We start from the raw sequence: 20,367 nt of genomic DNA on the forward strand, positions 1-20,367 counted from the left end.
CCCAAGTTTCTGTCCACGGAAGAGCATTGTGAAGGAAGTACTTCTTTGGCATGTCAAAATGGTATCAATTTTCTACAATGCTTTCCTATGCCCAAATAACCATCCTCCACAAAATTTCAGCTCACTCCATTCATTATTTTGAGCCCAGCTTCAACATTCATATTTTTGTCCAGCGTGGTACTTTGCAAAGAAAGTACCACCTAGGATCCTCCTTTTGAGCTAAAAATTTGTGAAGACATTCTCCTTAGTAGATGATCATCCTTAGCCAAAACTCACGCCCATTGGCCATGTGCATTTCCCGTACCGCTAATCAAACACTTGGCTGCTAATTCATGTTTGAGCATCGATCGGTCTCCTCGTGAGAATCTTATGTCGTAATTTTCTTCCTAGCACCAACCTGGGGAGTGCCTAACCCAATAGACATGCCTAGGCCACCCAGAACACATGGCAACATTACGGTCACGCGGTGACCACGCGACGGGCATGCGAGTTTACGCGCTCTAGAGTTGGGGCCCTCGGCCACCGCCCAAACCTCGACGTATCGCCATCAAACCATGTATTTATGATTAAATATGTCCTTATGTAACTAGAAATGATTTTTGGAAAAAATAAATAGCAAACTATGAGGCAGCTGCAGTTCAAATTTGACGCGCTTCCAACTGAATCGGCGGAAATTTGTCTTTTTCACGAGAGGTGGATCAAAATTTTTTACACCCAACCATTTTGTCAATTGTGCATTAAATATGGCCTAGTGTTTTATAAAAATGATTTGGTCCAATTTTGCAACAATTATTTGGTAGTTTCTTCACAAAAAACCTCCTTTCGGGCACTTGAAAAATGGAAAATGGTTTTTTCGTCCAACGAAAATGAAAACTTTCTTAGGCAACATTGTCTTCCATTACAATATGCACCCTTGTGCACAATATGAGATCATTTGAACAAACTATGCCATGGATGTGGCCATAAGATTGATCATTTGGCTTGAAAGCCATTGATCTCCACACATGATAGCTCGTTTCTGAGAACACTTTTTTAAAATAATTGTCGTATTACAAGTTTTTTATTTTTCCTAGGAACTTGGCCACATATGATGACACAATGCGAAGGTTTCCCAATTATTTGATTTTTTTGAATTTTTTATGCCCGTTTCAAAATGCGGTCAAAACGGGGGGAATGACCGTTCCTAGCTAGTGGTTGAATCTTGAATTTTTTTTGGTGTTTCTATGATTAAATAGATACTTATGTACCTAGAAATGATTTTTGGAAAAAATAAAGAGCAAACTACAAGGCAGCTACAGTTCAAATTTGACCCGCTTCCAGCTGAATCGGCTGGAATTTGTCTTTTTCACGAGAGGTGGATCAAAACTTTTTACACCCAACCATTTGGTCAAATGTGCATTAAATATGGCCTAGTATTTTATAAAAATGATTTGGTCCAATTTTGCAACAATTATTTGGTAGTTCCTTCACAAAAAAAACTCCTTTCAGGCACTCGAAAAATGGAAAATGATTTTTTCGTCCAACGAAAATGAAACTTCCTTAGGCAACATTGTTTGCCATTCCAATATGCACCCTTGTGCATAATATGAGATCATTTGAACAAACTATGCCATGAATGTGGCCATAAGATTGATCATTTGGCTTGAAAGCCATGAATCTTCACTCATGATAGCTCATTTCTGAGAACACTTTTCTAAAGTAATTGTCGTATTGCAAGTTTGTTATTTTTCCTGGTAAATTGGCCACATATAATGACACAATGCGAAGGTTTCCCAATTATTTGATTTTTTTTGAATTTTTTATGCCCGTTTCAAAATGCGGTCAAAACGGCGGGAATGACCGTTCCTAGCTAGTGGTTGAATCTTGAATTTTTTTTGGTGTTTCTCTGATTAAATAGATACTTATGTATCTAGAAATAATTTTTGTAAAAAATTAAGAGCAAACTACGAGGTAGCTACAGTTCAAATTTGACCCGCCTCCAGCTGAATCAACGGGAATTTGTCTTTTTCACCAGAGGTGGATCAAATCTTTTGACACCCAACCATTTGGTCAATTGTGCATTAAATATGGTCTAGTATTTTATAAAAATGATTTGGTCCAATTTTGCAACAATTATTTAGTAGGTCCTTCACAAAAAAACCTCATTTGGGGCAATCGAAAAATGGAAAATGGTTTTTCCATGCAAAGAAAATGAAAACTCCCTTAGGCAACGTTGTTTGGAATTCCAAGATGCACCCTCGTGCACAATATGAGATCATTTGAACAAACTATGCCACGAATGTGGCCATAAGATTGATCATTTGGCTTGAAAGTCATTGATCTCCACACGTGATAGCTCGTTTCTGAGAACACTTTTTAAAAATAATTTCCGTATTACAAGTTTGTTATTTTTCTTGAAAACTTGGTCACATATGATGACACAATGCGAAGGTTTCCCAATTTTTTGATTTTTTTTTGAATTTTTTATGCCCGTTTCAAAATGCGGTCAAAACGGCAGGAATGACCGTTCCTAGCTAGTGGTTGAATTTTGAAATTTTTTTGGTGTTTCTATGATTAAATAGATATTTATGTACCTATAAATGATTTTTGGAAAAAATAAAGAGCAAACTACAAGGCAGCTACAGTTTAAATTTGACCCGCTTCTAGTTGAATCGGCTGGAATTTGTCTTTTTCACGAGAGGTGGATCAAACCTTTTTACACCCAACCATTTTGTCAATTGTGCATTAAATATGTCCTAGTATTTTAGAAAATTGATTTGGTCCAATTTTGCAACAATTATTTGGTAGGTCCTTCACAAAAAAAAACCCATTTTGGGCACTCGGAAAATGAAAAATGATTTTTTCGTGCAAAAAATGAAAACTTTCTTAGGCAACATTGTTTGCCATTCCATGTTTGTTATTTTCCTGAAAGGTAGTTCACAATTGGTGACACAATGAGAAGGTCTTTTATTTTTTTGAATTTCTGTGATCATAAAATAGCTTACATGATTTTAACATCTTATTTTCAAATTTATTACGACCAATTTAGTTGGTCATAATGTTGTACTGCGTTTTGATTGGTCCGTGGACCAGACACGCGGATCATGCACGAAACACCGTTTTCCTTCCACCCGCCCGCCGCCTCCCTCTCTCTCTCTCCCCGATCCAGTTCGACGCCGCCTCCCGCTCTCTCTCGCTTCCCGTCGCCGGCGGCGGCGCCCTCCTTCCCTCGCCCTCTCCTCCTCCCCTCCTCACGGCGCCTCCACCACGCCACGAATCCCGGTGACCCACCTCGCCCTCTCCACCTCTGTGCCCGCCTCGTCAACCACCTCCGCCGCGCGTCTGAGTCCCATCCATGTCCGCTCCGGCTCCGTCTCTGTCTCCTTTCGTGGGAGGTGACCCGCACCCGGCCCCGCGGCGGGGGAGGGGCAGCGGCGGCCTCGTGTAGATCCCATCGGGATCACGGTGCGGACGCATGCCCCAGACGCCATGACCCGTCTCCCTCCCCTCCTCAAATCAGGAAGGAGAGGCCAGGCGCCTGCCATGAACTCGCTCTGCCCGGGACGCCGCTCGACATCATGGTCACCCCACCCCCTCTTCGATCTGCTCTTCCTCCTTTCCCTTCCCTTCCCTAACGCGCACCATTTTCTTCCTCACGCAGGGTTGCAGGCGATTCGATCAGGGCCGGGTCCATGGCGTCCACGGCCGTGGCGGCGCTCGCGGTGACGGACGAGCTGGCCCTGCCGCTCCGCGCGGTGGGGGACCTGGCGGCGGCCGCCGGCGTCTCGCGGGAGGAGGTCGTCGTCATCACGCAGTGCACCTCAAGCTGTAGAGGTGGAGGAGGGGGAGGGGTCCAAGGCCAAGAAGCCTGCGGCTGCGGCCGCGGCTGCGCCGGTGCCGGTGATGGCGGAGGCGGAGGTGGAGGAGCTGCCCAAGGCCATCGTGCGGCGGCTGGTCAAGGATAAGCTGGCCCGGGCCGCGTCCGGCGGCGAGGGGGCAGAGGGAGGGGCCGAGGTGATTGTGAACAAGGACGCCATGGCCGCCTTCGCCGAGAGCGCCCGCATCTTCATCCACTACCTCTCCGCCACGTGCGTTTGATTCCCCCAACCTCCATTTCTTCCTTCCCCTGATTTTTGCTCTGGTTGATTCCTGCGAGTGGCCATGATTGATTTGGTTTGTTGGGTGGATCCGGGTGACGAATTTGTTGCCTATGTGAAATGTTTGGGTGGTTTGGGGGGAGAAATCAGCGGTAAATTACTTGGCATTGACATATTCGATTTACTGGGTCGATTCGAGTGACGAATTTGATGCTTGTCTGAAATGTTTGGGGGTATTGGGGGAAGACAGCGGTAGTAGTTAATTTCTTGGCATCAGGTTAGTACTGGTTCAGAATCTGCATTGCTGACATAGTTCTTCAGCTATTTGCTCTGCTGTGGGGCTGAGGGGAGAGCCAGCGAGAGCGAACTGATGGAATGCACAAGGAATCCATAGCTTCAGCATAATTTTGGGCCTCTCCCTGTGCTGGTGATGCTTCTGGGATGATGATAGTAAACATGTGTGGTCTTTTCTGCAGGGCTAATGATGTGTGCAAGGACGGAAAGAGGCAGACGATCAACGCCGAGGACGTCTTCAAGGCGCTCGATGAGATTGAGTTCCCCGAGTTTGTAGAGCCCCTGAGGACTGCACTGGAAGGTCAGTGTTGTTTTCTACTTCCCCTGTTCCAATTATAAGATGTTTTGATAGACTAAAATAGCCTAACAAAACATCTTATAATTTGGGACGGGGTAGTATTTGTATCCTCCATTCTGTTACAGTCTGCTGTTCTTGCTCAGTTGTGCCCGTCAAGAATATGTTCTTTGAGTTTAGGACTTTAGATGCTGTATGGATATAATATAACTCTACGCAATAATGTAACACCCCCTCCCAAGCCCCCCCTGTCTCCCAACCTCAAGCTGATGATGAGGAGGTCAGCTAGTGCCCAGAACCACTAATTCTCATGCCGAATTCAGTCTGTTTGCTTTGTTCGTTAGTTTGTAACTTTGTATGGTCCGAATTTCTACAACTAGTTCAACTATGTTAATTTGCACCCCTGTTTTATTGTTTATGTACCATGTACAATCTCTTTTCGGAGATGCCTGTCCACATATCTAACTTTGTTCTGCCTTTCTAGAAACATGTCTGTTTCCGTGGTGTATCTCTATGGCCGGTTCCCTGTTATTTCTATGCCAAAGTCACTTAATGAATTGTTAAATCAAGTAATTCAAACTTTGCATCTGCACGCGCACATCAAGTAATTCTTAAAGCGTGCGGGTTTGCTCTTGTGCACTTACGTCTGGCCTCACTTGCATCTGCACAATGCTGCATGGTTGGGCGACACCCCGTTGCCGTTGGAGATATAATGCAAACACCAATTTCTGTGCCTGCTGGGGCGGGGTGCTGTTTTCTGGACCTGGTGCTAATGCTGGGGTAGATAGTCTTTTGTCTTGTTCATCTTAATCCACAGTTTCTAGACAACTTAGCACTTGATATAACCAGTTTTTAAGAAGCAGGCAGGGACTGGACTATCCAGTGGTATAGGATAGTTGATTCTGATTAAACATTTATGTGTCTGTCTGTGTGCGTGTGTCTGTGTCCTGCATGTTTCATTTTTTTATGTTGTCAATCGTAGCCAGTTCTCCTGGGATCGAACAATATGGATACAGGTTGGTGGTATCCATTGTAAGAGGTATTTATAACAATTGTGTTCGTTAAAAAATATTTTTGAATGATGCTTGAGATAGGATGGAAACTGGAGTTAATTGCCAGAGACAGAGTGTCAGAGTCCAGATGTGATTTTGTTAACTGAATTATGTGCTACAGAATATAATTAGCTGATTTAAACTGCTATTTTCCTTCGCCTAATCAAATGCCCTTTGATTTTGCAGTATGCATACCCAAGTCAAGCTTGTGGTCACGATGAAGGTGCTGATCTGGGTTTCCTATCTTCAGAAGTAAAATGTTTGCTTGCTTGACATGGTTGTAATATATTGCTGGAATGAATGGTTGGTTGTAAAGATATGGTATAGATATGGCATAGATTAGTTGTTGCAGATTAGCCTATCATAACAGCTAGCCATTTGTATATTAGTTGTATGCATCATGTCATCTGGTACAAATCTGCATCTATAGATAAGTCAGTGGTGTGGAGCACTTCACCTTCATTTTATTTAACACGTGATGTTGGCAACTCCCTGGATGCATTTGTTGACGTTGTTCTGTTTACTCCCAGCTTAGTGCAGAGCCCAGCCCCAGCAGCAGCGGCTATGCCGGCGAGCAGGGCAGCAGCATTGCCTCCAGCGCCAGCATCGAGGAGCCTTACCCCGCCCCCGGCGCCATGGACTCGTGCGCGACAAGAAGCACGCCAACGAGGTCAGCCCAGTATGCCCCCTTCTCCTCTTAACCATACACTGCACGCTCTGTGTTCTTGTTTCTTGAGCTATTTCAATCATCTAATCATGGATTATTCTGTTTTTGGACAAGACCAAGAAGGTGGCCATGGCTGGGCTCGTTCACCATTCGTTCAACTTCATAGCTCATCAGGTTTGTTCTTGCCCTGACCAAGCTGTTCAAGTATGTTAGGTTTGCAATAATATTTAGTATTGGTTTGGCTCTTGCAATGCATAGGCACAGCAGGATATACTCCTGTGTGCTACTAAATGTCACGGAGAAGAAACAAAGATGGCAAGTAAAAAGAAACTGTTTATAACTTGAACACTAGCTGAATTTACAGCAAGACTAATTTGTAAAACAAAACCTGGATTAGATCAACAAGTCCTTAGCATATCAAACGTGCCACTTTGGAAATGTCAGCCTGTAGCACATAATATGTTATCTTATTGCTGCTGTGTTACTGTATCCTAGTAATTCTGCTGTGTCACTTTATCCCAGTAAAGCAAGATGCTTGTTATACTCATGTTCCTGATGATATTGGTGTTCTGCTACTAGTTGCTGTGTACTCCTAGTGCTGTAGTTCCTATGTAGTAATACGGAAATATTAATGCTCAAATATGATGATGTGGCCTGCAGCGCACCTGCTTCGACGCTGACCTGTCCGTCGTCATCGCCTTTGATGACGACGAGGACACCGCAGGCGCCATCGGCCTCGGCGGCGGCTTCCACCACTACCACATCGTCGTCACCTACCAGGGCGTCAAGGGGTGAATTGATTTGATCCTTAATATGTGGCTGGATGTGATGTTTTGCAGGTTGAAGGCGCTAAGGTGTTGGAGACGAGCATGTACTTGTTGAGTGTTTTATCTGTAGAGTGCTATACTGTGATTGGTGTAATATTGTATGGTTATATTGTGATTGGTGGAATGTAATAAACTTGATTGGTACATCGGTGATTTGGCTGTTATTTGAATATATTTAAAATGTGTTCTCTGATTGGTATATCCGTTACAAGTTGTGAAAAATTAAAACCTGGTGTTTGGGACCTAGTGCCTAGAAGAATCTGACAATGTGCATCCAGTTGACTACAATAATCTGAAAATTGAATGTAACAAAAAAAAGAAAACCTGAAAATAAAAAAATTATAGAATGTGAAAAGGCTGCACCTCAGAAAGCAAAAAAAGTTCGAACCAATGGCCCAAGCCCATGTAGCTAGTAAAAAACAACAGAAAAAAATACATTAAAAAGGCCGAATTAATGGGCTCGGCCCATGTAAAACCCCCAATTGGATCGGGCTGATTTTAACCAACGACCTTTTCAATTCGTCGCAATTTTGCCACGTCGGATTGCCACGTCAGATCCGACATGGCCTGGGGAGAGAGCTAGCGACCAAAACAGAAGGTCATAGGATCAACGACCTTTTGTTAAAGGTCGATATAGTCAGTTTACGACGCCCAGCTTTTGACCTTATGTTTTTGATCACAAAAAGGTCATAAATGGAAATTTGTGACCATTCAGTGACCAATAGTGGTGGTCATAAGTTGACATATTTCTTGTAGTGCCAGCTATTGTGTTAACTTCCACTGCTTTTGGCTTTATAATTTGTATATGAAATCATCTTTAACCATTTATATTATTTGTAAAGTTTATTTGCTTGGTACTTCGCTTGATTAAACCCACCGCATTACCAGAGAACTTACAATATATATATATATATGCTCATGATTTTTTCATGCTATTGCGAATAATAAGAGAACTTACAATATATATCTATGACGGAATATGTACATCCAGGTCCTCTTTAAATGTTACTACTTATCTGTGCAGCTCTCTCTAATTAGAAGACTAATGTTAGCAATCAAATAGAAACATATGCATCCTCTTCGTTGAACAATTCAACTATCCCTTGATGCATGTCATATTGGTTCTTGGTAAACTGTTCTTTTTCAGTTAAATACTCTTAACCTATAAGTGTGAATGCACGTGGAACAACTGAAATCCCAACAATCAGAATATGCTTTGTGTTGTCATCAAGTGTCCTAGATCTTCAAATCCTATAAGTACTACTCCCTTGGTACCAACTTAGGACTAAATCAGCGACAATTTGAGACGGAGGGAGTACTTGATTGTGTGATGTTGGATGATGATAACTGACATGGACTCCCAAAGAAATTCTCAGGTTGCCGGAGAATGTGATGTATCTTTATGCTAGCTTTGAAATGAGGCCGTCGATAGAAAATATAAGTTCCAATCATATTGTATTCATACTTCCAGGTTCAAAGATTGGTGATGCCATATGCAAATTGCACTAATAACTTGGGTGGCCATTGGCAACGATTTGGCGACCGCCACCGAGACGCTCCTCTCTTCGGCGTTATGAGCAGGAAGCATGCCTTCGTCAGTCTACCAGCGCTGGTTACTAATGCATGAGGAGTCGGACTCGGAGTCCTTGGTGTGTCCGACATGTGAACTCTCACTTTTCTCTGTTATATTACACGAGACATGAAGGATCTTTGTGCAATACTCCTGATTTCTTCCTATAGAAATAAAGCTCCAAGGCTTGAGTGTGTGACTTTTTTCTCCCGTCTGCTTGTGTGCTAGATTGGATGGATAAGCCAGAACGCAAACCGAATGGGAAAAGAATGGGAGCATATGCATTGGTTACAAACTAAAAAAAAGGAGAAGATAAGAGTATGTGGTGGACAAAGCTCACTAGTTTATCGACAACTAGGTGTCGCCTTTGTTTTTTAAAGCAAGACTTCCCAAATATTATTTTGTGAATGTAAATTTGTATCTAATAAAGTTGAGTAGGTTGACTTTTACACTGATTGTGTAATATTGACACATTATTAGTAGTAGTTTTTAAAGCTTTTCTATAATAACTACTATGTTACAATGAGTTCAAACATACTCACAGTGCAAGAAAAATTGAAGCTTTTGGATGCCGTCAGCCGTGGAGGGCGATGGGCGCCTACAGGGGGGCGGGGAGCTCAGAGGAGGAGGAGAGACCGAGAGGGCCGGAGGGCCGGAGGCGAAGCGGAGGGCCGAAGGCCGAGTGCAGAGGAGGGAGAGGCCGAGAGAGCCTGCCGGAGGGGAGGGACGCTTGCCGCCATCGCCTTCAGCAGTTCACCTAGATTGCGAAATGGGGATTCGTTTTCACGAGACGAGGAGCTCGGTTGGCGTGGCTGCAGTTTGGGCTGGACTTAGTACATGGCCAAAGGACAATGGACCATCGCCAAAAATAGTGCAATTTTTTTAGAAATAAAAGTTAATATTAAAAAATATCACCATAAAAATGATATCATTTTAAGAAATATTCTCAAAAAATTGAAAAACACCTTCTCAAAGAAGATAAACCTGTTTTTCTAAACAACAAAAAATAAAATTGATTGTTAAATGTTGCATAATGGCACGTGAAACAAGTTACATTTTATTTTTCGCCCGGTGCAACGCACGGGCATTTGTACTATCTCTCCCTAATCTTTCCTTATGAGTTGAGTCTGTTGGGTTCACCGTCATGGCATTTTTGTAAGAGGCCCCTGAATTTTTATGTAATCAACCCACACCCCCTTTTTTAAGTGGCTAAACCAAAAAAGATTCGTTCTTCAACCCGCAATCCTTATTGTTGCGCCCGTCACATCTGGCGGCGGCAGCGATGCAGTGGCAGCGAGGCGGGAGGCATGCGCGGAGATGGAGGAGACATGGAGAGTCGTCCGGGGGCGAGGAGTTTGCCGGCGTCGACGCCATGGACCATGGCGACGCAGGCTTGCAGGGGGTAGCAAGAAGACGAGCAGAGGGGAGCGTCGTGGATGGGAGATGCTGGCAACGGGGCAACCGGGAACGCATCGGCGAGGGCAACCGACAGCAGCGGCGCGAATTGAAAGGAGGCGGCCATGGCTTCCTTCAGCTCCAGCAGGGAAGAGAAAGAGGGTGAGAGTGGGGTGATGGGGCACAGAGGGAGGAGGAGAACACGCGACAGACACGGGTGGCGGCGGTGGAGGACCTCGCCGGCGGCAGCGGCCGACCGATGCAGGGGATCGGGCGCGCGCTGCTCCTCTCCTCCTGGCGGCGCGAGGTGAGGTCGAGGGGATCAAGAGGAGGGAGGCAGACGATTGAGAATCGGGCTAGGGTTCTCTAATTGGTGGGGATAAGTGGAGGCCCGGCTGGGCCTTGGGCTGGCTGGGGTGTGCTGGAATGGGCCGGCCTGTTTTTAAAGAAAAGAAGGGATTTCCCTCTATTAGGAGGGTAGAAATCATTTTGCTCAAAAAGAGGGAGTATAGAAATCCTGCGAGAGTTGCGTTCTTTTGTTCTACGTGGTGTGGGGACTGCATTATTGGCTGGGGAAAAGGGTGGGGGAAAGCTCCATGTAGTTTTTTTAACGTGGATGGGTCATAGGTCTTAATTGTCTGGCTTTAATTACTATATTTCAGTTAATTTGGAAATTCGGTTATCAAATTCCAATGATCGAGCTCAATTCAATAATTCCGGTTTTTATCATTCGCTAACCGATTGAACAATTGAAATTTCAGTCCTCAGTTTTTTCACTCTAGTTCCTGTTTTTTCATCTTTGGTTCTCAGTTTTTATACTCACCCTTAGGCACAAGGGAAGGAGGAGGGGATCGAGCTGCGCTAGGGTTTGTCAGGCGTGAGCCGGCTAAAAAGGGTGGTCAGGTAGGCCGGTGTTGAGGCAAGGTAGGCAAATTGTGATAGGCCAGCTTTCGGTTCTACCAAAAATGTTTTCTTATTAACTAATAGTACTATTTTGATAATTCACACAAGATCTCATAAATTTATATATATTCCCAAAATAGACATTCAACAAGCCTCTCCGGACATAAACAAAACATAGAGTGAGGTGTGGCTATAATTTTACAATGACAGACCCAATAAAGAAGGAATGCAAGTTGTGTACGGGGTTGAGATGTGTGTGGCTATAACGTGGCAATAAGAGAGTGACCCGGTAAAAAAGAATGAACATTACATGGGTTGAGATATGTAGCTATAACATGACAATAAAAGAGGACTGTGTGGCCATATAAAGTGACATACAAGAGAGACCTCATAAAGAAGGAACGAACAATGTTGATGTTTCCTCTCCCATTGATATACAATGCTACTCAAGATGAACAAGTCGATAATGTTGTAATTGAAAACCGTAGTTTGCCGAATCTAAAAGACCGATTGTACCATGTGCGTTTTTTTCCCGTTGCAACGCACGGGCCCTTTTGCTAGTAATAATAATAATAATAATAATAATAATAATAATAATAATAATAATAATAATAATCTCTCCCTAATAATAATAAAGTATGGATTGACTCCGTAGGTTCACCGTCACAATACGCTTCTTCCCATAAATTTACGCTTTCAATTTGAATTAAAAACATATAAGCGAGGTGGTACTAAAGCATCGATCGCTTCTTCCTCCGGATTATTAGTCCGTCATGATTTTCATATGTCGCACATACCAAATTCCGTAGGCAAGCTGGCCTCTCACGTACGGTGTCACAGTGCCATCTCTGCATTGAATCAATGCACTACTGGGCCATCTCTTATGGGCCAAAAGCCACGTTACAGAATTTATTTTCTATGGGCAAGTGGCCTTCATAGAATTCATGGAGGACTTTTTTCTTTGACAATACTATAAACTAGAGAGGATGCATTTATCTTTTTTGTCAAATAGTACCACCTTGCTTTCTTTTACCAATTTTCACCAATTCATAAACGCTGGCAAGTTGCCTGGAATATCAACAAGCAGCCTACACAAACAGAAGGATACATCTGACAATCCATTGACAGAGGGTTTAAATAAATAGAGGGTCTCTACAGAAGAGACATGCATGGACTACGAGCTTAGACTGCACGCTGAGACGTGCATGGCATTCACCCAGGATTGTGGGCTCTCCATGATGGAATATTTAAACTGAATTCACGATGATGGGCGCCGACTTGTAGAGAATTTAAACAGGATTTCCTTACGGCAAGACATCCGATGATGGGTTGAGACGTGCTTGGCTAAACATAGAGTGTTAGAACCATAAATTTCAGACATCAAGTACGATAACCATGCTTCCCCCGAAAAAAAAGTACGATGAGCATGCTTAACGTGGGCTGGTAGATGGAAGAGCACAGATGTTGGAAAGCCAAGGAACGACGATACAAAAGCTTCGTGAGAAAAGTAATCACTATTTTTTTATCACTTGCAACACAACGAATTTTTTGCTTATTTTCTTGTGTTCTACTCTCGCTCAAAAAAAGAACATACATGCTCTGGCGAGAATCGAATTGCATGTACATCTCTAATATATACCCCTATGCTTTTTTTACCAATGCCTCTCTCTCCCATGAGTAAACGCTGTCATCGGCTCCAATTCCCGATGTCCCCCATGCCGCTCTGTATCGGTGTAAATACTTCCTTTTCTTCTGTTGCAAATACTCGTGCATTCTCGGTGTGCAGCCCTGCGGCTAACTCTATCTGCTCGGATTTCATGTAAATGCCATCATCAGTCGTAGTTCCAGACAGTCGCTGGACATCCCCACTCTGCTTTGTATTGACGTAACTACTTCCTTTTCTCCTCTGGCGAATACAAGTGCCTTCTCCGTATGCAGCCCAATGGCTAACTCTACCTGCTCGGGTTTCTAGCGTGGTGTCGCCCTGGACATCGACACGGCCTTCCCCTGCCGGACTTCCTCGACTCTCTCCATGCAGTTTAGACCATCTTATTGGGCTAGGGATTTTTAGCGTGGTGTCGCCCTCGCTAGGGATTTTTTTTAGCGTGGTGTCGCCCTCGTTAGGGATTTTCTAGCGTGGTGTCGCCCTCGCTAGGGATTTTTTTAACGTTTTCCTCTTTTGTTTCCAACCGGACGTGCTGTCTAAATTAAACATAAATAGAAAAAAGAGAAAAGCGGGGGCGCTAGGATTCAATCCGAGGCCACCGGGATGGGGGCTTGGTCCAGTGACCAACTCGGCTAAGCTCATGTTCATTTCTGGTACATCATCTTAGTCACAAGTAGCTCAGCTGGACCTCTGTGTTGGCCCGTGTTGCTACTGTTTTTCTAATGGGCCGACAGCCACGTTTTGCGAGTGGGCTCTCCTGTAAGCCACGAGAAATAGAAGCGCTGAAAAATAATTTTTGTTGTTGTCGATGGGAAGAAGCAATCAGTTAAACATATGTATCGTACGGTATTCGAACCCACAATCTACGTTCCTGTCAAGAAGACAACAGCCAACGGAGTATGTATGCTTTTGATACAAATCTGGGTTCGCTATCCAATAGTCCCATTCGGTTCTTTTCTCAAAGTTCCATCAGTTTATACACGTTTACAAGTTGCCTAGCAGCAAGCCTCCAGAAGTAAAAAATAACAAGAATGAAGGAATGACACGAGAAAAAGAAGGAGGGACATGCAACAGATGCATTGATTGTGGCTTTAAAATTCGGATTGAGGAAGAAAAAGAGGAGGAACATGCTGACTAATTGTGGTTATATATATGATGGATGCATGCACGGGAAATTGGAGCCGGCTGTGTGCATCCCTGCAAGACTAACTGCACACGCAGGAGCTCCGGGATTGCTTTCCAAGCGTCATACCCGAGTGAGTCGTTCGTTCAAACAAAAGCCTTTTATTTTGTGTTAATATTAACAGAGTTCATTTGATCAAATAATGACATGCGTGTGGGCTTTTTGGTTCTGTACATGAATAAATTCCGCTCTTAGGAGCAAGAAGGAAAGATTTAAAAGAAGTAATCCGCTTGAGCACAAAGGAAAGAAATTAGAAGAGGAAATAAATTTGGCAGGAAAGAAAGTAAAATAATTAAAAGAAAAAGTAATCTGCAATTATGAGCACTTGAGCACAAAGCAAAGAAATTAAAAGAGGAATTAAATTTGACAGAAAGAAAGGAATTAGAAGAAAGAATAAATTCCGTGTTCTATCTAATAATGTTGTACTTCACTTCTTGATAATTTTGTGTTCTATCTAGGAGAGATGACCATTAAATAAATAGGCACACGCTAATGTTGTACTTCACTTCTTGATAATGTTGTTTTCAATTACCTGTGGTATATATAAATTATGCCTGGCCATGTTTATATTATAATTTTATATGAATTATTTAGGGTAGTGTGAAAGTCAAGCTTTTTGGCCGGAAGTGTGAAAGTAAAGTTTACAATTGATTGATTCCCACATGTTATACACCACTTTTTGATAATGTTGTTTTCAATTACCTGTGGTATATATAAATTATGCCGGGCCATGTTTATATTGTAATTTTATATGAATTATTTAGGGTAGTGTGAAAGTCAAGCTTTTTGGCCGGAAGTGTGAAAGTAAAGTTTACAATTGATTGATTCCCACATGTTGTACTTCACTTTTTGATAATGTTGTTTTCAATTTCCTGTGGTATATATAAATTATGCTTGGCCATGTTTATATTATAATTTTATATGAATTATTTAGTGCTATGTGAAAGTCAAGCTTTTTGACCGGAAGTGTGAAACTAAAGTTTACAATTGATTGATTCCCAATCAATGGGAATGAATTTCATGAATATTAATTATGGCTCTCTTTTGTACTTGATGATTAGAACAATAAGTTTACTCTCACCGGGTTTTTTTAACTATGGTTCGAGGACCATGGTGGAAGAACGCGACATAGTTTACTACCCAAAAAATGTCCAAGCTCGCGGTAGAGATGAAGAAGATCGACATGCACCGCCTGATATGTCAAGACATGATTTGTGTTGAACCACTTAAAGTGAATGCGATGGTTGCAACGCACAAGGAATTACAAGTCAGTGCAGGGAAAGGCTCGATTTTGTTTTTCCCGTTGCACCATAAGTTCACCGTCACAATACGCTTCTTTCCGTGAATTTACGCTTTTAGTTTTCTTTTTTTTAACACGTCTATATTTATTTTTAATATCCAAGTCCAAGGTGGTACTAATCTAACGCTTCTGGTCGTACGTCAAAATTGTTTCTGCCCATACTTTTTTTTTGAGAAATGTTTCTGCCCATACTTAAAAGAAGCCGTCCAGCGATTTCTGCCCCAAGTAAAAAACGTTTCGTTCCTGATTTATTTATTTCCTACACTACTAGCTGGTTTGATGGGCCAACGCTCTGTCGCTTCCGCTCGCGCCAAATTGGGCCTCAGCCCATGCTAGAGAAAATCCCCATCGTTGACTGCGCCCCTCCCTGAAGCGCTTTCCTACTCAAACTCTCGCTCAGAGTCAATCGCTGAATACCTCGATGCCTACCCTAATCTCTCTCATAAATAGGACACCTATAGATCTGCACTTACCGCTTTGCCTCGGCCGGCACCGGACGCGGATGCCCTTCACCGACGTGATCTCTGATATCTAGAGAAGGGAAAGTAGTGGCTGCACCCCTCTTTGGTGCACCCACGAAATGAACAGTAAATTCGAAAGAAATAGTAATTTTTTTTTAAAAAAACTGAAACTTGGTGGATGTGATTATAAGCTAATGTTTTAGGTGCTTGCAAAGTTTGGTCACCAAAAAACATCAAATGATTTCCATACAAAACGAAATACAAATGATGTTGTGCACCCACGTTACTGTTCACATGTTTTCAGCACAAACTTTGTTCTTTTGTACAGATTTTCTCGGATGTTATTTCGCCACCAAATTTTGCAAGCGCCTAAAACATTTGCACATAATCACATCCACCAAGTTTCAGAATTTTTTGAAATGTTTTGCTAAGTTTTTTATCGTGGATGCACCGGGGGTGCAATGTGCGTGGGTGTAGAACAACCACACTCATCTAGAGAAACCAACACCGGATAGCTCGCGTGTGCAACTGCCCCCGTTCGTTCTTTCGTTCTCCCTACTAACCTCGGGCGGCGAGGGAAAGCACATTGGTGGAGGGTTCACCGGCAGCTGGAAGCATGAAACCACGACAACGATGAGGGCGTCCGAAGGCTGGGAAGGTGGCGAAGTGCGGTGGAGGTAGGGAGGTTGGGGAACCGCGGCGATGTCGAGGGCTAGGTGTCCGGGCGAGGTATGGTGGGGTGTGGGAGGTTTGAGATGGATCAAAGCGATTGGCCGAAGTTTGCTCTCATCTGTTACTCATCATCAGCACCTGGCCCGTCTTCACAATCACCAGCATATCCGTCGTGTCATGTCCATTGAAACGCTCGCATCTGTCTCCGCTAGCTCCTCGGCTGGCCGCCGCCGATCAGATACACGAGAGGCTCTCACCGTGAGCTGTTCATAAGGGAGCAGGAGCAGGTGGAGTTGTACATACAGATACAGGGTGAAGAGGAGCGTTGGGAGCGTCTAGATCGAGAGCATGACTACGTTTCGAGCCACCATGGGCAAGCAGACAAGCAGCTGGATGGATATGTGCCTTCCGGCCGGAAGGAATCAATTTATGCAGAGCTAGCTTGTGATCCGGTGGAATCAATCAAGAAGTGTGCACCTCTCCTCTATAATAATGTGGTAGGTAGAAAGTTAGTTCACCTATGCAGAAACTCTCCGTGATATGTTTCATCTGAAGCCACCATAGGAGTACAGGACCATCTAACGCAGAGCTAACAAATTGTCCACCGACGCGGAAACTTCAACAATGTAGTACAGTGTGTGTGCATTCACATTTCACAGTGCGTGCTTGTGCTCATATATCAGCATGTGTAGACAAATACACAGCCGTGTAAAAAAATTGTGAGTTTGCCATGGAAGAGCGATTTCATGTTGTTGAGGTAAACTCAAATAAGTCTTAGATGGAAACTATGTATATGGATTAGAGAAAATGATGCAAGTTTATCTAGAGCTTGGGTGTCTAATCCACTAAACTTAATTGTAAAACTGGGATCAAACTTACTATTTCCGCACTCCTTATGTTACATAATGGAGAATCAATATATTTGTTTATATGTTGGATAGGATTGTTCGTACAATCTTCGTGTGGTCCTTTTCTTTTGTCAAATTATATTATGCAGACTTCCATGATACATAGATTGTCGTCGCTTCAAATGAACTACTCACTACTTACTACTACTTAGATACTGATCTCACCATCAAAATCACAACTTGATGAGATTCTGAATTAATTTAAGATATAGTGGGCTTGCCTTTTTATGGTACATGCATCAAAGTACTAATTAATGCTTATAGCTGAAATGGATTGTGTTGTTTGTACTTAATGAACATAGTTCTAGATGTTCCCTAATAGTGAAATCATAGGTGCATATTCTTCTTAAATCTGAAACATACGTGATCTTAAATTGCTTTGCATAATCTAGAATTTAGTTCTTGTCCTCAGTTTGTACTTTGCCATTTTTTTGAGAATAAGAGGTATTTTTTAACTATATACTCACATATATTTGAGATAAGCATGGGATTGTCAAAGTTGTCATGGAAAATGGTGGGTTATTCGATGGATAGTAATACTCCCTCCGTTCCAAAATAGATGACCCAACTTTGTACTAACCTAAGAAGGAGTAGTTCTTTTAAACCGGTATTAAGGATGGTGCATGCATCAAGTGTAGATGACACAAGGATGGTGCCCATCATCATTACAAGTTCGTCAATACATGTGGCTGTAGGAAAGGGCTCACAAAAGCGGTGTGCTAAGTGTTATTAGCAAGCTCATCACCTTAGGTTTCATCACATTCGTCATGAATAGGTGGAGAACTTGACCACCGTCGACAATAGTGACGAGGAAAAGCAGCAATGCTGATGGTGCATTAGGGACATGCGATGATTTATTTTCCCGTTGCAACGCACGGACTCTTTTACTAGTATGGTACCTATATTCCCATAATTAAACTGAAACTGAAAAAGATAAACAAAAGTGAACTGTGAAAAGTAGATGCTCCTCCAGCCAACCTATAGGCGACTCCACACGACAATTATCAAGGACTAATTGTTGAAAGAAAAATCTGGGAGATAAACAGAAGTGACACAGCGGGTAAACTTAAATTGGAAAAGAGGTGAGAGTCACTCCACACTAAAGGGAACACCCAACAAGCTAGGTAAGTAACATGATGCTGGATGTAGATGGTAGAAGTAGACTTTTTTTTTGAAACTATGATGATTTTTATATCAAATTCGAAAACTATACACCCTAATGCAGAAAAATCAAAAGTATCACCCTGTCGGCCTCATGTTGGCCGAAGAGAGACTTTTCGGCCAACCGTTAGCGAAAAAGGACTTTTTGACCAACAGTTGGCCAAAGAGTCCCTCTTCGGCCAACACCTGCTCTACTGTTTTAGAAAATTCATATCAATTAGGATTTTTAGTATTTTAATTTGATTCTTTTTGCATTAGATTAGAAATTTTATGAAGTTTCTGTAGATATCAAGTTTGACTAGATTTGAAAGTTTGAATTTGAATTTTCATGAATTTGCTCAAATCACTAGATTGGCTATAATTTGAGCTAGGAGTATTTTTTCAAATGATTCTTTTTGCTACTAGTTCTTTGTGACTTTGTTTATCAGTAGTAATTAATTGGCGAATTTTATAATTATTTAAAATTAGGTTTTTATGAAAACAATTTTGTTTTAGTGTTTTATAGGTTTTATGCCATTTCTTTTAATTTTAATTGCTTTAAATTTTTTTCTTTAGTCTTTTTGACATATTCTTTTTGTTTCTTGTTTAGTTATCAATAGCTATTTTATTTGTACTATTTTTTGTATTTTATTTCTTTTATCCTACTAGAAAACTTGTTTTGAGCTTCATCGGAGTTTATATTTAAAAGTTCCTTATAAATCCTGTACAACCATTACCGTTTTATACATGAAAAAAAAACTTTTCCGCAATCTTTTTCCCGCCATCTTCTTTGCCACCATTTTCTCCCGCCATTTTTTTCCGCCATTCTCTCCCGCCACACTAAGGAGTGTTGCATCGACGAAGGATGACTATGATGCCTTCATGTGGAGTGTGAAACACTGTGTGAGAGAAGTCATAAGTGTGAAACACTCTCCAATGATGATGACGAAGCTGCAAACACTTATGACTTCTCTCAGACAGTGTTTCACACTCTACCAGCAGCATCGACGCAGGAGACACAGACCGTGTCAGACGATGTTATCTACGGTCGTGGACAACATGAGGCTCGTTTTATAAGTTGAGAAGTGAAGATGGCGAGAAAGAAGATGGCGGGAAAGAAGATGGCGGAAGAGAATGGCGGGAGAGAATGGCAGGAAATAAAATGGCGGGAGAAAATGAAGGAAGAGAATGGCGGCAAAGAAAATGACGGAAAAGAAAATGGCAGAAGAAAATAGAGGCAAAGAATGGCGGGAGAGAATGGCGGCAAAGAATAGCGGGAGAAAATGACAGCAAAGGAAATAGCGGGAGAAAATAAAAGAAAAGAACGACGAGAAAGAAAATGAAGGATAAAAGAAATAAAATATAAAAAATACTACAAATAAAATATCTACTAATAACTTAACAAAAACTAAAATAATATGTCAAAAAATAAAGAAAACAATTTAAAACAATTAAAATTAAAAGAATAGCACAAAACCTATAAAACACTAAAACAGAACTGTTTTCGCGAAAACCTAATTTTAAATAATCCTAAAATTCATCAATTAATTACTACTGATAAACAAAGTCACAAAGAACCAGTAGCAAAAAGAACCATCTAAAAAGATTAATACTCCTAGCTCAAATTATAGGCAATCTAATGATTTAAGCAAATTCATAAAAATTCAAATTCAAACTTTCAAATCTAGTCAAACTTGATACCTATAAAAACTTCATAAAATTTCTAATCTAATACAAAAAGAATCAAATTAAAATACTAAAAATCTTAATTGATATAAATTTTCTAAAACTGTAGAGCCAATGTTGGCCGTGTTAGGATTTAATTAATACACTTAATTGAAGGAAAATCTCCCCTTGTCCTAACTGTCCCTTCGCAACAACCGCATCCCTCGATGCGCTGTTTGAGAATGGACGCGCCCCTCTATTGCGTCCTCTCAGATTGTATATAAGCCTAATCA

The 20,367-nt window shown here is 42.0% G+C and overlaps 1 protein-coding gene across 5 annotated transcripts; it reads left to right on the forward strand.

Annotated features, from left to right (window-relative positions):
* Positions 1-3,722: 3,722 nt before the first annotated feature.
* On the forward strand, positions 3,723-7,412 carry LOC125553355 (DNA polymerase II subunit B4). 5 transcript variants are annotated; one of them, XM_087528746.1, is made up of 6 exons: positions 3,723-4,067; positions 4,553-4,671; positions 5,904-5,940; positions 6,248-6,387; positions 6,499-6,558; positions 7,045-7,412. In XM_087528746.1, exons 1-3 carry the CDS (start codon positions 3,883-3,885, stop codon positions 5,936-5,938), a joined length of 339 nt encoding a protein of 112 aa, XP_087384872.1. In that variant the 5' UTR covers positions 3,723-3,882; the 3' UTR covers positions 5,939-5,940; positions 6,248-6,387; positions 6,499-6,558; positions 7,045-7,412. The 5 variants fall into 5 exon arrangements, with proteins under 5 accessions (XP_087384872.1, XP_087384870.1, XP_087384868.1 ...); XM_087528744.1 differs by having other exon boundaries at positions 3,745-4,067; positions 5,904-5,969; XM_087528742.1 differs by having other exon boundaries at positions 3,745-4,067; positions 6,248-6,396.
* Positions 7,413-20,367: the final 12,955 nt, after the last annotated feature.

This window comes from Triticum urartu, chromosome 6A (genome assembly GCF_056163025.1).
Source record: "Triticum urartu cultivar PI428250 chromosome 6A, HENAU_Tu73, whole genome shotgun sequence".
Taxonomy (NCBI): Eukaryota; Viridiplantae; Streptophyta; class Magnoliopsida; order Poales; family Poaceae; genus Triticum; species Triticum urartu.

Coding starts and splice junctions, on each gene's coding strand:
- LOC125553355 (XM_087528746.1), top strand. CDS start 3,883: ATGGCGGAGGCGGAGGTGGAGGAGCTGCCCAAGGCCATCGTGCGGCGG. Junction 4,068..4,552: donor ATCCACTACCTCTCCGCCAC/GTGCGTTTGATT, acceptor TCTTTTCTGCAG/GGCTAATGATGTGTGCAAGG. Junction 4,672..5,903: donor CCTGAGGACTGCACTGGAAG/GTCAGTGTTGTT, acceptor TTGATTTTGCAG/TATGCATACCCAAGTCAAGC.